The sequence below is a fragment of the Ambystoma mexicanum genome, chromosome 8 (genome assembly GCF_040938575.1).
Source record: "Ambystoma mexicanum isolate Mex_15411 chromosome 8, UKY_AmexF1_1, whole genome shotgun sequence".
Classification (NCBI taxonomy): domain Eukaryota; kingdom Metazoa; phylum Chordata; class Amphibia; order Caudata; family Ambystomatidae; genus Ambystoma; species Ambystoma mexicanum.
Window position 1 is genome coordinate 1,379,651,068 of NC_090929.1, and position 12,679 is coordinate 1,379,663,746.

At 43.6% G+C, this 12,679-nt stretch overlaps 1 protein-coding gene across 1 annotated transcript in view; it reads left to right on the top strand.

The window, feature by feature from the left end:
* Window positions 1-12,679, top strand: part of DHX32 (DEAH-box helicase 32 (putative)) — an 864,748-nt gene that overhangs the window by 585,303 nt on the left and 266,766 nt on the right. The window contains exon 7 of the mRNA XM_069611492.1: window positions 10,274-10,465. Within this exon, the coding sequence (XP_069467593.1) occupies window positions 10,274-10,465 (192 nt within the window). The remainder of the gene's footprint in view (window positions 1-10,273; window positions 10,466-12,679) is intronic.

Here is a 12,679-nt window from a genome sequence, read left to right on the forward strand (position 1 = left end):
CCAGCCTTGTTGTAGCTGAGGCCTCATGCACGTCCCTTGCTTTTGTAACTTAATGCAGCAAATTCCACAATGGGCTAGACATGAAGCATGGGATCCACTCTTCTGCAGCCTGAGTACCCTCGCCCACACTCACTTACCTAACAGAAGCAGATGCCCCTTCTGGCATATCCCAAGTTACCATTTAAACAAGAAATTCCAGTCCAAAGGAGTAATCTCAATGCCCAATATCTTCCACTCTCATGTTACATTGGGTGAGATCCATTGCACCACAAACTGCAGCTGTTAGGCTAGAAAACAAGATTCAGAGTCCCCCTATGTTTCCATCCACATTTGATCATTTCAGTGTCTTTAAAGACACCTGATGTCTGTTCTATGCCCACAACAACTTTGTTAGCCAACATTCAATCTCTGTAAGAGTCGAGGCAGGTATATACACTGTATCCCCTGAGCAGGTATAGAGCAGCATCAGCGACAACACCATCTTAACAAGAGCCATACTTCCAAATATAACAGGAGGTCATTTAATCCAAAACTCAATGGAGTAAGACAGACCCAACAAGGCTGATGTAGCATTGTACAAAACCGGATCAGTTGATTTGTGGCACATTTGGATTCTTAAATATTTAAATGTCATAGCTCAGCCTGCCCAATGGAAAAGGCAGAACTTAACCAAATAATCTTCAACCCTGAACAATGGCCAAAGCTCAACAATTTCCAGCTTATCTGGGACTGAAGAAACAGGGTCCTTAGGAAAGATCAACATAATGTAACACCCTGTTCGCTCCACTCCTGATATTGTTATCCCTATACCTGCTAACCCCTCCCACAAAGCACTAGCTAGTGATTCCACGTCCAATGCTAATAAAACCCATTATGAATGGCAAGCTTCTCTACTTCCCCCTCTCTACCTCCCAACCATTGAATACCTTGTTACCTGGTTTTGATAAAGTCATGGGCTTCTTGTCAAGCAATTTTACTAAATTGATAAACAAGGGGCCAACATACATCTGCTTGATGGTCAGGAATTGGAGGGTCCAGCTGATGGAATCAAAATCTTTCTCATGTTATAAAGATGCTATTGTATAGACATGCTCATCCTCCTGCACCTCCCTTATTGCATGCACCACATGCACCACTCTCCTCAGGTTACTTGAGGTGGAACACATCCTGCTTGACCTGGCTTCATCAATCATAGGAGGATACCCTGAATTAGTTGTGCTAAAACATTGCTTAGAATTGTCAGGTCAATATTTAAAAGAAAAAGAGGGCTATATGTGTTGTATCCTGCATGATTGTGTTCTATTTGCTGCTTTCAGAGTTCTGAGAGTTACTGCTATGTGGGCTTCAGCATGGGAACTTGGACCAGAAGAATGTACTCTCCCTATTCTCCTGCCTGACCTTCTGCTTTAACTTGAAGTAATAAGGAGTGCATTCACTTTTGTACTTACCGGCTCAGCATGGTTCCTGCCTGTTGTCTCCCAAGCCTGAATACTTCATTTTGGTGACCAGTGGTCAAAGTGGGTGGGAGCGTTTTTGAGCGGTGCTCCTCTACTTTTTAAATTAAGTTTTACTGCACCTTTACTTTTATTTTTTTAAAAAAGCGTTCCGGAATGGTTTCATTTAAAAAAAAAAAAAACAAGTGTAGGAAGAAGCTGAAACGTGTTCTTCAGTGCACTGCTATGAACGTTCCCTTAAACAGTAGGCACATTTGTTAAGGGGTTTGTATTGTGCGTGGGAATGGGGTTTGTGGGGAGCGGGGAGAGGACATCGTGGGATATAGTTCCACTATTTTTTTTCGTACACTTAGACCACTGGTGATGAGTTAAAAAACGAACCCAGGAGGAAATGCTGAGCCATAATGAAAGGAAGGCCAGCTTGGCTGAGGTGAAGGTGCAGGGAGGGAGTAAGTTCAGCACCATGAAGGTTATTCCTCAGATCCCTGGAGGGGGAACAGTGTTGCATGTGCCATGTCCTGCTGGGAAGCAGCAGCTGTCTGATGCGGTGCTGAAGCAGCACAGAGATCCATGGCGTGGGGGAAGTAGGATCAACCAAGTGCCTTCTGCCAAGGGGCAACTTAGGGCTGAGCAGTGCTGTGGAGTTGGTACTGTCATGGTCCCGTGCGGTACAGGAGTAGTGAAGGTCCGACTAGACCGACAGAAGTATGAGACAGGAGGATGGAGTAAGCGAGCACCGTGGATAGAATGCACCATGGATGCTTGATGGAGGGAGGAAGTCAATTGGAGCAATTGGTAGACGGAAGCTCTGTCGTGGTCTGTGGCTTGTTGAAAAAGTTGATGTCACAACGGTCGGTGCTTAGAGGGGCAAGCACTTCCAGTGCCCTACGACGAATACGGGAAGTACTCTGAATTTCCCTGATAGTCTTTGCAAGGTTAAAGAAAAGGACCTGCCGATGTCCTCCTCGCATGATGAGATCATGTTATGACTGTGTTTGCTAACAGACGTGTCAGAGAGTAGCGAAGATGAGGTTCTTCGTGGAGGCGCATTTTTGAAGTGGTGTTGTGGCATGGAGGCATTACGAAGGCTGATGCACTCTTTGTCGATGAATGAATGGATGCAGTAGCAGCACCAGAGAGTAACACTTTCAGTCGGATATTTAGGTACTTTATTTGAGTGAGCACAGTGGCATTGGTGAGAAATTAATTCAATCGGAAGAGGAATGTTTGTGATTTTATCAACGTTGTTCCTCGAGTGACTAGAATGGTGCTACAGAGGATTACTGCTGCTTGCAGTGTTCTCCTGTTACAGCGCTGTGCATAGCATGTGGAGAATTTAGGCAGGGAACATAAGTTTGCTAATATGTTAGATTTGGAACTCAGTGTTCATTAATGATTTGAACATTTGTAAAAATGCTCTTCAAGAGTGAAATTGAATATAGTAAGCTATGTTTCGATAGATGTGAAAAATGAAGAGGTCATTATAATGCAGTGATTTGAAGCCATTGATGTATGTTAAAGGAGTGCCTTGGTAACTTGAAAATTAGAAATGTCATGTACGTTACAATTACAGGAAGCCGATGATGGGTTGTTTGATGAATTGACGTGGGTTAAATGGAGAAGCAGTGTGGTGTTGTTGCATCTAAATATAGAAATGTTGGCAGATCAGTAAATATTGGTACATTATTAAATGTTAGTGAATTATTATGTTAGGGTTTAATTAGTGCACCATACCCATGAATTTCATGTCTTAGGGTGTAGAGGACGTTGTTATCATTTTAGGGTGTAGCGAGGTATCCACCATGAGCATGTTGATGTGTAGCATTTGGTAGATATTTGGCACATTTTGGGTGTAGTGGGTACGCCATGAGGTATGGAGGTATATGGTTGCGGAGTCAAATGTACAATGAACGTGTATGTTAGTTTCATCATGAGCAGGAATGTGTTTAATATCTGTCAACATTTTATGTTAGGAAAATGCATATTTTATTATGAAACTTATTTGGGGGCAGTGTATGATCACCACTACCCTCAGGAGGTTTCGCTTACATTTTCACTGTCTATGCATATTGTGATAGTGTGGAATGGTGTGAGTTTGAAGACTTTGAGGGTGTTGAATGCTCTGGCAGGCACCCTATATTCTGGAGTGGGGGTTTTGAATGAAGATGCACTGTGGATGCAGCAATTGTAACATTAGACGAGTGTATTATGCAGTAGTGCAGTAGTAGTGGTTGCACGCTGTGTGAAAGAGTGGTAGTACTAATGCATGTTGTGAGTAAGAGTTGTTTGGGAGGAAGTGGTTGTGCTTGGAGTTGGTTAACGTCAGGTAGTAGACATTAGTGTATGGTTGTGCAGGAAGTTTGAAGTTGTAGAGACATTAGTTGTCGTAGGAGGTAATAAATGTCAGGGAGTTGACAATAGTGCACGGTGGTGCAGGTAATTAGAAATGTTGTGGAGTTGTGGGCTTCTAGGAGGCAGTTAATGTCTGGGAGTAGACATTAGTGCACTGTTGTGCAGAAAGTCAGTAAATGTATTTGAAGCATTGGAGGTTTGATGTTTTAACAAGAATTTTTAAGGAAATTGTATGTACATTGGAGTGTCACCTGGGCATAGGAGAAACTAATCTGCGTCTAGGTGGGAAGTTTGGTTTCCACGTGAATATGGACTAGCCAGCCACGTGCCTGGGGTTTGACGTGCTGCTCCCTTGAAGTTATGTTGTTTAATGTGTTCTTTGTCTAGTGAGTGACTTTTCTTTGTTCATACTTTTATTTGTTCATAGTGGGATGTGGATGTGGTTGTGGTTGTGGTGCGTGTGGGTGCTTATAGTTGGTTTATCGGGCTTGTGGTGCTTGTGTTGGGATTGTCAGAATGTTTTGTAGGTGGCTAGTGGCATGACAGGATTTCGGTTTGTGTGGCTGGTTGCTCTGTGTAGTTGTGCTGGGTTGCGCTCAGGGGTGGCAGACCTAAGGCCCTTGTGTGGCAGGCTAGGGCATAAGGAGGTTATGTTTTGTTTTGATGGTTGTGAGTGTAGATAAAGTTGCCGATCTTGTGTAGTAGCTTATACCCTTTTTTGGGTAGTTTGTGCTTTGGTGTGGCAGGCCAGTGCATACGGGAGTATTGGTTTCACTTTGGAGTGTACATTTTCCTGTTGTGCTTTGCCGTCTGTAAGCTGTTGGTTCTGAGTTATTGTGTCGGCTCAAGCGTTAGACTGGTTCTTGTGTTCTGTTAGGAAAGGAGGTGTGTTGTATCCTGCATGTTTGTGTGCTAGGTGCTGCTTTGAGAATGCCTGGTGGAATGTGGAATGCAAGTGGCTGAGAGTTCTGAGAGTGGCCATATCTGGGGACTTCAGCATGGGAGCTTGGACCAGAAGGATGTATTCCCCTATTCTCCTGCCCGACCTTCTGCTGCAGCTTGGAGTAATACAGAGTACATTTCCTTTGTACTTACTTGCTCTGTGTGGTTCCTGTGTGTTGTCTCCCATGTCTGAATACTTCAATATGAGGATCATTCCTTAGGATCATGGCCAAGTATTTTTTTTAATAACCATTTCCCTTAATGTAGGGGGTAGAGACTACAACTGTAATCCCTCTTGATATAGCAAAACTATATTTAGGAGCCAGCAAATCTATATATTGTATATGAAACTCAACTACTGTCAGTCCCTCATGACCAGGAGACTTTCTCCTACTCATGGACCGCACCGCCACTTTCTTCTACTGCTCAGGGAAAAGGAGTCCCACAGCATCCCTATAACCGTTGGCTAGCCTAACCATGGTGGTCGCCCCATTAGTGTCGGCTATCTGTTCACAATCGACTTCTGCAGGCTGGGAATGTAGGGATTCACAGAACATCTCATTTATTCGTTGCCGAATACTCACTACTGCATCCTCTGATCTGTTAATTGATTTTGTAGTGTACCCATTGCCTGGCTTCTTAATCATCAAGCTCAAATGACGACCTGACTTGTCCCCATGCTCGCGTATGGACGATTGCCATTTCCTGTATTCTAACCTGTACAGTGACGCCATTACCATCAAATGTTGCTGTATTTTCACTGACAGCTTCTTCTGTTGCTCTTCTGGAAGAGGAGATGGAAATATATTATCTCATTCTTTAATATCTGTTCCTGGTCTCTGCAAATGCGAGTGGGGTCTGCCTCATCCTAAAACAAGTTGAACAGCATGCATTCCTAATATACACTTTGAAGGCATACCACTACAAGGCCCTACACATTATTGCCCCCTTTGTTTAACACTAAGGGCCTCATTAGGACCCTCGCGGTAGCCGTGCCCTTATTAAGGGCACGGCTGCCGCCGGAAATTAATTTTTACCGGGTCCATGAAATGGGCTATTACCGGGTCATGCCAATCTAGGAGGACCCAGTAATTGCCTTTTTCATGGACCCGGTAAAAATGTATCCCCATTCCCATTTGAGCCCCGTAGGGCTCAATGGGAATGGGGAGCATGCTAATAACGGGCCTGTTAATGACGGGTGCTTTGTTAGCATGCTTGTCCCCTCGCGGGACCCGCAAAGGACGTCTGGTAAAACCAGACATCTAGAGCGGGTCTCGCTAGGGGAGCTCATAATAGGACGATATGGGGTTAACGGCTCCAGCACCTTTAACGGCGCCGTTAACCCCTTACCGCCCTCCTCGTAATGAGGCCCTAAGTGTTCGACCGTCTCTTCCCATATCTTCCCATGGAAAGGTAAAACCTGCAAGGCCTTAACTCTCAATCTGCGTTGGGGAATCTCAGGTCTCGTACACTGTTCCTTAAGATTGCCTGTCTGCAGCCAGGGGCCTGAGATAACCCTGACCAAGTAGTTCTATGAAAATAAGAACGGTTAGCAAATATATACTCTATTTGTGGGTCTAATGAATGAGAAGAGGAACAGAAGGAATACTGGTGCTCATCCGGTTGCTGCAATCGCCATATGTGCACTAATTCCAATGGAGGTGATATGTTCTTCTGCACCGTTCCACAGTCACAATGATTACTGCTAGCAAGCTTGTCCCTATTCAGTGACCCATTGAAGGGGCAATCCAAATCCCCAGCCCATAACAACATAGATCCCAAGTGCCACATACATGTGGAAAACATTCCCTTAAAAAAGGAGCCAATACACATTTGGTGCCTACATGTTCATAGTACAAATCGATCGCCCATCTAGAGTCCCAGCAACCAACACATACCTTCCATTTAGGTCTCTACTGATGAGGATTTAATTTGCTATCCAAATCAGGACTCCCCGGGCGTAGCGGGAAAGTAAGGGGCTGTAGAGCTTCCCATGCCATTTCCTTTCCAGTTTTGCTCATCTGCCAGCAAATGTGTCTCTTGCATCAAAGCTACTTGAAGTTCATTCCGACGGAGAAAAGAGCCAATCCTAACATGTTGCAGATCGTTATAGAAAAAAGCCAATCCTAACATGTTTCAGATCGTTATAGAAAAGAGCCAATCCTAACATGTTTCAGATCGTTATTTAGCCTTCTTACATCTCTGCCACGTGATTTCCCAGAGCCAGAGCACTTGAGAGCACACGTTTCTGGTTTGCCTCTCTGGGTCCCTGTCCCTCACCTGCAACATGTGTTCGTAATCTGGGTGTCTGCCTTAACTCTGATCTTACCCTTTCAACACAAATCAATAAACCTACTTTTTTTTCGATTGAAGTCTTTAAAAAGATTCCTTGGTACGTCACCTTTCTGGCAGGAATCCAACTTATAAATTGCTTTCATCTGGAGTCCGTTGAATTAGTGCAATACTATATGCCTTGGGATGCCAAAGAAAACGCTTTTAAATTGCAATTAATTCAGAATGCTGCAGCCGGACTTTGCTTTCATTTGACCAGGTAGGCTTGCATCACCTCTGTCCTTAAAGACTTGCACTGTTTGACTATGGCAAAAAGGATAGACTTGTAAGCATTGTATGGTACATAAAGCTTTTTACCATAAAGGCCCAGTCTTTATTTGCAATCGCTTGGTGCGGTACACTCCTGGCAGACAATTACGTTCCGCTTCTGCCAATGCACTCAAAGGGCCGAAGTTCAAATACCAGCACTGGGAGGCCAATCCGTTAGCGGTTTGGCACCTTAACTATGGAAGGGCTTCCCACTTCAACTGCGGTCGTCGCCTAAAGAGCTAGCTAGCTGTTTCCTAGATAAATATCATACCAGCCTGGAGGGTGAAGGTTTCTGATGTGGATGCGCCTCAATGCCACCTTCGAGGCCAGGGACATCATTTCACCAAAATGCCAGGGGTAGCGGAAGGGACACTGCACGACCCTTGACCTCTGATGACATCACAGGAAGTGATGTCATTTGATCCCACCCTGAAGTGATATCACGGGAGGTGATGGAACACGACCTTTCACTCCTTGACAAAACAGGAAGTGGCATCACATAGCATTGTTCCTAAGTACACTACGAAAAATATGTTTCACTATAATGTGATATACTTTTCATACAAGAATGGATCGCCATATGTATCGTTAAGATCAATGTGTATAGGCACATACTACCAAATTACTGTGAATGCAAGCAGACGTCCATGACCAAATGATGATGATTTGTTATTATATAGCACTTACGCTTATGCGCTTTACATAGAAAAAATATACACCCAATATCACCTAACCTGTGTTGGTACTCATTTATCGACCACAGAAGGATGAAAGGCTGAGTTGAGGTGTTTAAGAACAGACTAAATCAGTGACTCAGCCCCTGAAGTGTGCCTGAAATAAACCTTTAATGAGTCTAGCAATTATTGTATAGAATTCCAGAAAGACACATTTTTTGGTATTAAAATTCTTTCTTATTTAGGGTCACTGTGTTAGACTTGTGTAACCCGCTGGTCTTTTTTTAAAAAAATTTAAGAGGCCTGATCAAGAAAGCCTGCCACTCCAGAAGCAAAGAGCCATATGGTGCTGGCCACAGGCCAGGAGGGAGCATTACATTTTGTACATTTTTTTTAAAAGACAAGTTTTAGGGCTAGCAAGGCAGACCACAGGGGTAGCAAGGGAGACCTCAAGCGACCCCTAAATGGCATCCCTGTTCGAGGCAAGCACTGCGCTGTACAAATGCATTATCTAGCTACCATACTGACCTTTAGAAAGTGCCATAGGTTTTATAGTAGTACCTTGGTGTTGTAGTAACCTTGTAATTCTATGTTGTCGCTGGTGTACCCACCCGGCCATCTGACAAAGGGCTCCAAGCGGCACACACAGTCGTGACCTTGTGTTCCTACTGCTCCTTTCTTACAATGGTGAATGGTGAGCCTCGTGACATCAACTCCGTGGATGTATACCATCACCTTGGGGAGCTTGCAGACTTGCCTTTCATTGATAACGTTAAATACTGTGCTGCTTCTAGCTAGCACGCAGAGTGAGGAGAACCGGGCACTTCCGCCATTATACGACGCAGGTAAGGACGATGTTGGCTGAGAGAGGGGAAGAGGCAGTGGGGCCTTGTACTTGGGGTGGGATACAAGGGCTGAGACAGCCTGGAGGTTGGCGCGGAAGAAGAAGCTCAGCAGTGATGGTGATGTAGGGTTCCGGAAATTCTAACCAAAATCACAGGCAGCGGGCGGAGATGGTTTGGTGTGAAGGAAAGGGAGAGGGCAGCATAAAATAGGAGCTGCACGGAAACAGCAGTACACCACTGTAAACAGCAAACGGGAAGATGGCATAAAACCATCCATACCTGTTCCTGCTGCCCCCTGTTTTCGTTTTCCCTTTTTGGTCTGACCTAAAAGATATTTTCAGCTTTTAGGGAGTTTTGCTAACTTTTCTGCATTTGTTTTCTTGAACTTAATACAGATTTAAACCTATAAATTAGCAGCTATTCTATTTCGTAATCCCTGTGCAACCTATTACAAGTTATTTTACTGAATTAACTTTAACCTCCCATGTGTTTTTTACACTCCTGCTTATTATTTCGAGCTCCACTGGTTAATGGTGTCCTTGTGTGTTTCTGTTGACACCGCTGGTCTATTTCGTCATGGAGGATGGGGAGATGGTTAAAGTAACATCCGGTTTTTATTTACGACTAGATGACCGATTCGTACGCTTCTAAGCGCTGTTATAAAAAAGTTCTATTATTAGCCAATACAATGGTGATCATTTTGTCAACCTTGGAAGGATGATGCATACCAGGTTTGGAACCTGTGGCTATAAATTGCACACAGATATCTGAAGTAAGCGCTCAAAGTTAGGAAGCTGGTAGGTCCACTGTCTTAGTGCAGCGGGAACTCTTGATGTAATTGTGGATTTAAGATTACTGAAAAAGACAAATGATTTTTAAAGAATGCAGAAAAGATGATGAAAAATGAGGCTATAGGGATGCTGATGGTTTAAAGAAGCAATACATTAGAGCAGAAATATGGGACATGATAAGGGCTTTTGAAAGTCTATTATGTGTAGGCGAAATGTAAGTGTAAGGTAAGATAAATGACTGGGTTAGTTGTTTGAAGGAACATATTGATAATTAAGGGATGAGAACATAATGAAGGTGGAAAGATGAAATAGTAATGTGAGAATGGTGGATGGTAATATCAATGATGTTAAGAGGAATGGGGTTGGGTTCAGAAAAATAATGATGTGCGGGCATAATGTGGCATACAATTTAGTCCAAATACTCTATATTGGTCAAACCTTACTAACATCAAAATACAATATGTTATACTTTTCCATATGAGATGAACTGTTGTCACTCTATTACAGGAGGGTGACTAGACCAAATATGTCAGGTAGGACACTCATGTTGCTTGAGTACATCTCATGAACACAGGTTTATGGAGGGCATTACGTTTGTGTTTTGATCCCTTTAGCTCCAGAAAGTCTGATGCAGGCGACAGAAGATTTAGATTATCTTGCTGCACTGGATGACGATGGAAATCTCTCTGAATTCGGAATCATTATGTCGGAGTTCCCACTGGATCCACAGATGTCCAAGTCCATCTTAGCCTCTTGTGAATTTGACTGTGTAGATGAAATGCTCACCATTGCAGCTATGGTTACAGGTAAATCTTAATTAGCTCAATAGCTTGATGTGGTCTTCTTGCACTCTGAGCATTGTTTCCTGCATCACACATTCATTTTCGCCATGCGGAATGCCACAATATCCCATTTGGGAGCTTGACCTGACCAACCCAAGTACATGACTTTGGAGCTGTACATTTCACAACATGGGATAATTATCCCACATCATATTAAGAGAGACATAGGTTGGCATTTAAGCCATATAAAAAGGAACTGTTTCAATTAAGAATATGAATGTGAAGGTTCTGGAACTATTGAAAGGTGTACAGTAATAGGGCTTGCCCTGAGGAAGACCACAAATGGGTCGAAACACGTGTTGGCTGTCCATTAAATACTAATTTTCGATTGAAGTATTGTTTTTTTTGATTATCTGATCAATCTGATTGTTATCCATGCTGCAGCAAGTGTAAGAGGGTTGGGTGCAAGTGGCCAGTGTTGTTCAATTTACACATTCATTTTTATAATGTGCCCCCAAGACAAAAAAGAAGAGCAAAAGACATACACCATAAATGGAGTTCTCGTAAGATGGCCTGGTAGGGCATGCCTTGGCCATGGCGGAGAATAGGGGAGACGATAGATTGTCTAAGCCAATATTTGAAGTAGGGAGAACAATATAAAAGTCAATTTAAATTACGTGTAATTTTTCTTTTTTACTTTTTATGCGATTTAAAGGCAATCCATACACAATTACAAAAAGAACAATTAAAACACAAACTCGGAATTATGATACAATCAAAATCACTCTTGATACCAAATCTGCAATCCTCTGCATTCAGAGATGTAGAAAATGTAATCAAGGTAGACCAGCAATGGAATGTGCACCTGTGCTTTGCTGCGATTTCACTTCACACTTCTTCCAGGTCACTGCACTGATACATTAATGTAGCTGTTTAGGCCGCACATGCCCTGCAGCAGAAGCGCCAAGTGCCATCTAAAGTCTTCAAAGAAGGGTTCATCCTGTGATTAATCTCGCCTTTCACACTTTTCCACTGAGGACTAATACCACTGTGGTCCGGTGGCTTTAGAGCTCACGAGAAAGATGGTCTCTCAGAAATGAGAAGCTAACAGGAGCTGCAGCTGTTAATGAATGAATTCATCATATATGAGTCTAAATTATTTGTTGCACGTGAACGCAGCACACATTTGTCAGCAAAAATGCAATACGGAAAAGGAGTTTCAAAAAGGTGATCGCCAATCTGACATGAGAACAAGCTACAAAGCACTTCATTGCGTAACGAATGATAGCACACCCTGCCTACAGTATGTTGGGGTTCTGCTCCTCACGTCAACCCGGCAGTAATGAATGCCTGTTATCGCTGATGGAGGACGGGGGAACAGGTCTGCATTAGCATGGTGGCGTGCCCTGTGCTAATCTGGCCCAGTCTTCCCGCACCGCTGGCTCCAAATAGGCTTAATAAAGTCAATGGTGCAGGAACAAAAACTGCCCAATTTTAGTCCAGGTGAGAGCAGGTTTAATATTGGGAGTTTTCCGCTGGAGGCACCAGCAGGTCTCTTTGAGTCAAACTGTGCCGAAGTGACCTCCACGTCATTATCAAACGGATGTGGGAATCATATTCTCAGGACTTCGGGGCGAGTGAGGACCCTTGTAAACATATCCTAAGGGCAAATTTCACAGAGCATTTGGAAAGAATAAAACAAAGAAGACTACATTTCCCACAATCCCCTTCTCTCACAGAGTGAAAACAGCAAGTGGACCCTGAAAACGCAGCTATAGATGCAAGGGCCCAAAGACTAAGGAAATCTTAATCAGATCCCAGAAGTACCTTTGCCACACTGAAGAGAACTTATGTGGGAGACATGCCACTCCCTGCCATTTAACACCCAAGTGCAACTCTCCCCTATGCAATAACCAGACACACTCATATGCACCCCCTGCAGAATAAAAACAAGCAATCTTGCAAGCCTATTGAGTACCCCCACACCAGAGAATGTGTGAACACAGAGGAGGAACACCACAGAACTGTTATCGGGGCCTTTAATCTCCATAGTGCAGCCATTCTAGAGCCAGAACTACCTTTTGCAGTGGACAGTGAGGTGGCAAGTAAGGTGCTGAAGAATCACTGCAAGTGGGGACTACCACAAGTTTGGGTGTTCTTGCAAAAGCTGGTAAGCGTGGTGTGGTAAGCCAGAAGAAGAACTCGGACCAGAGCACATGTTATCAAAATGTATTATTT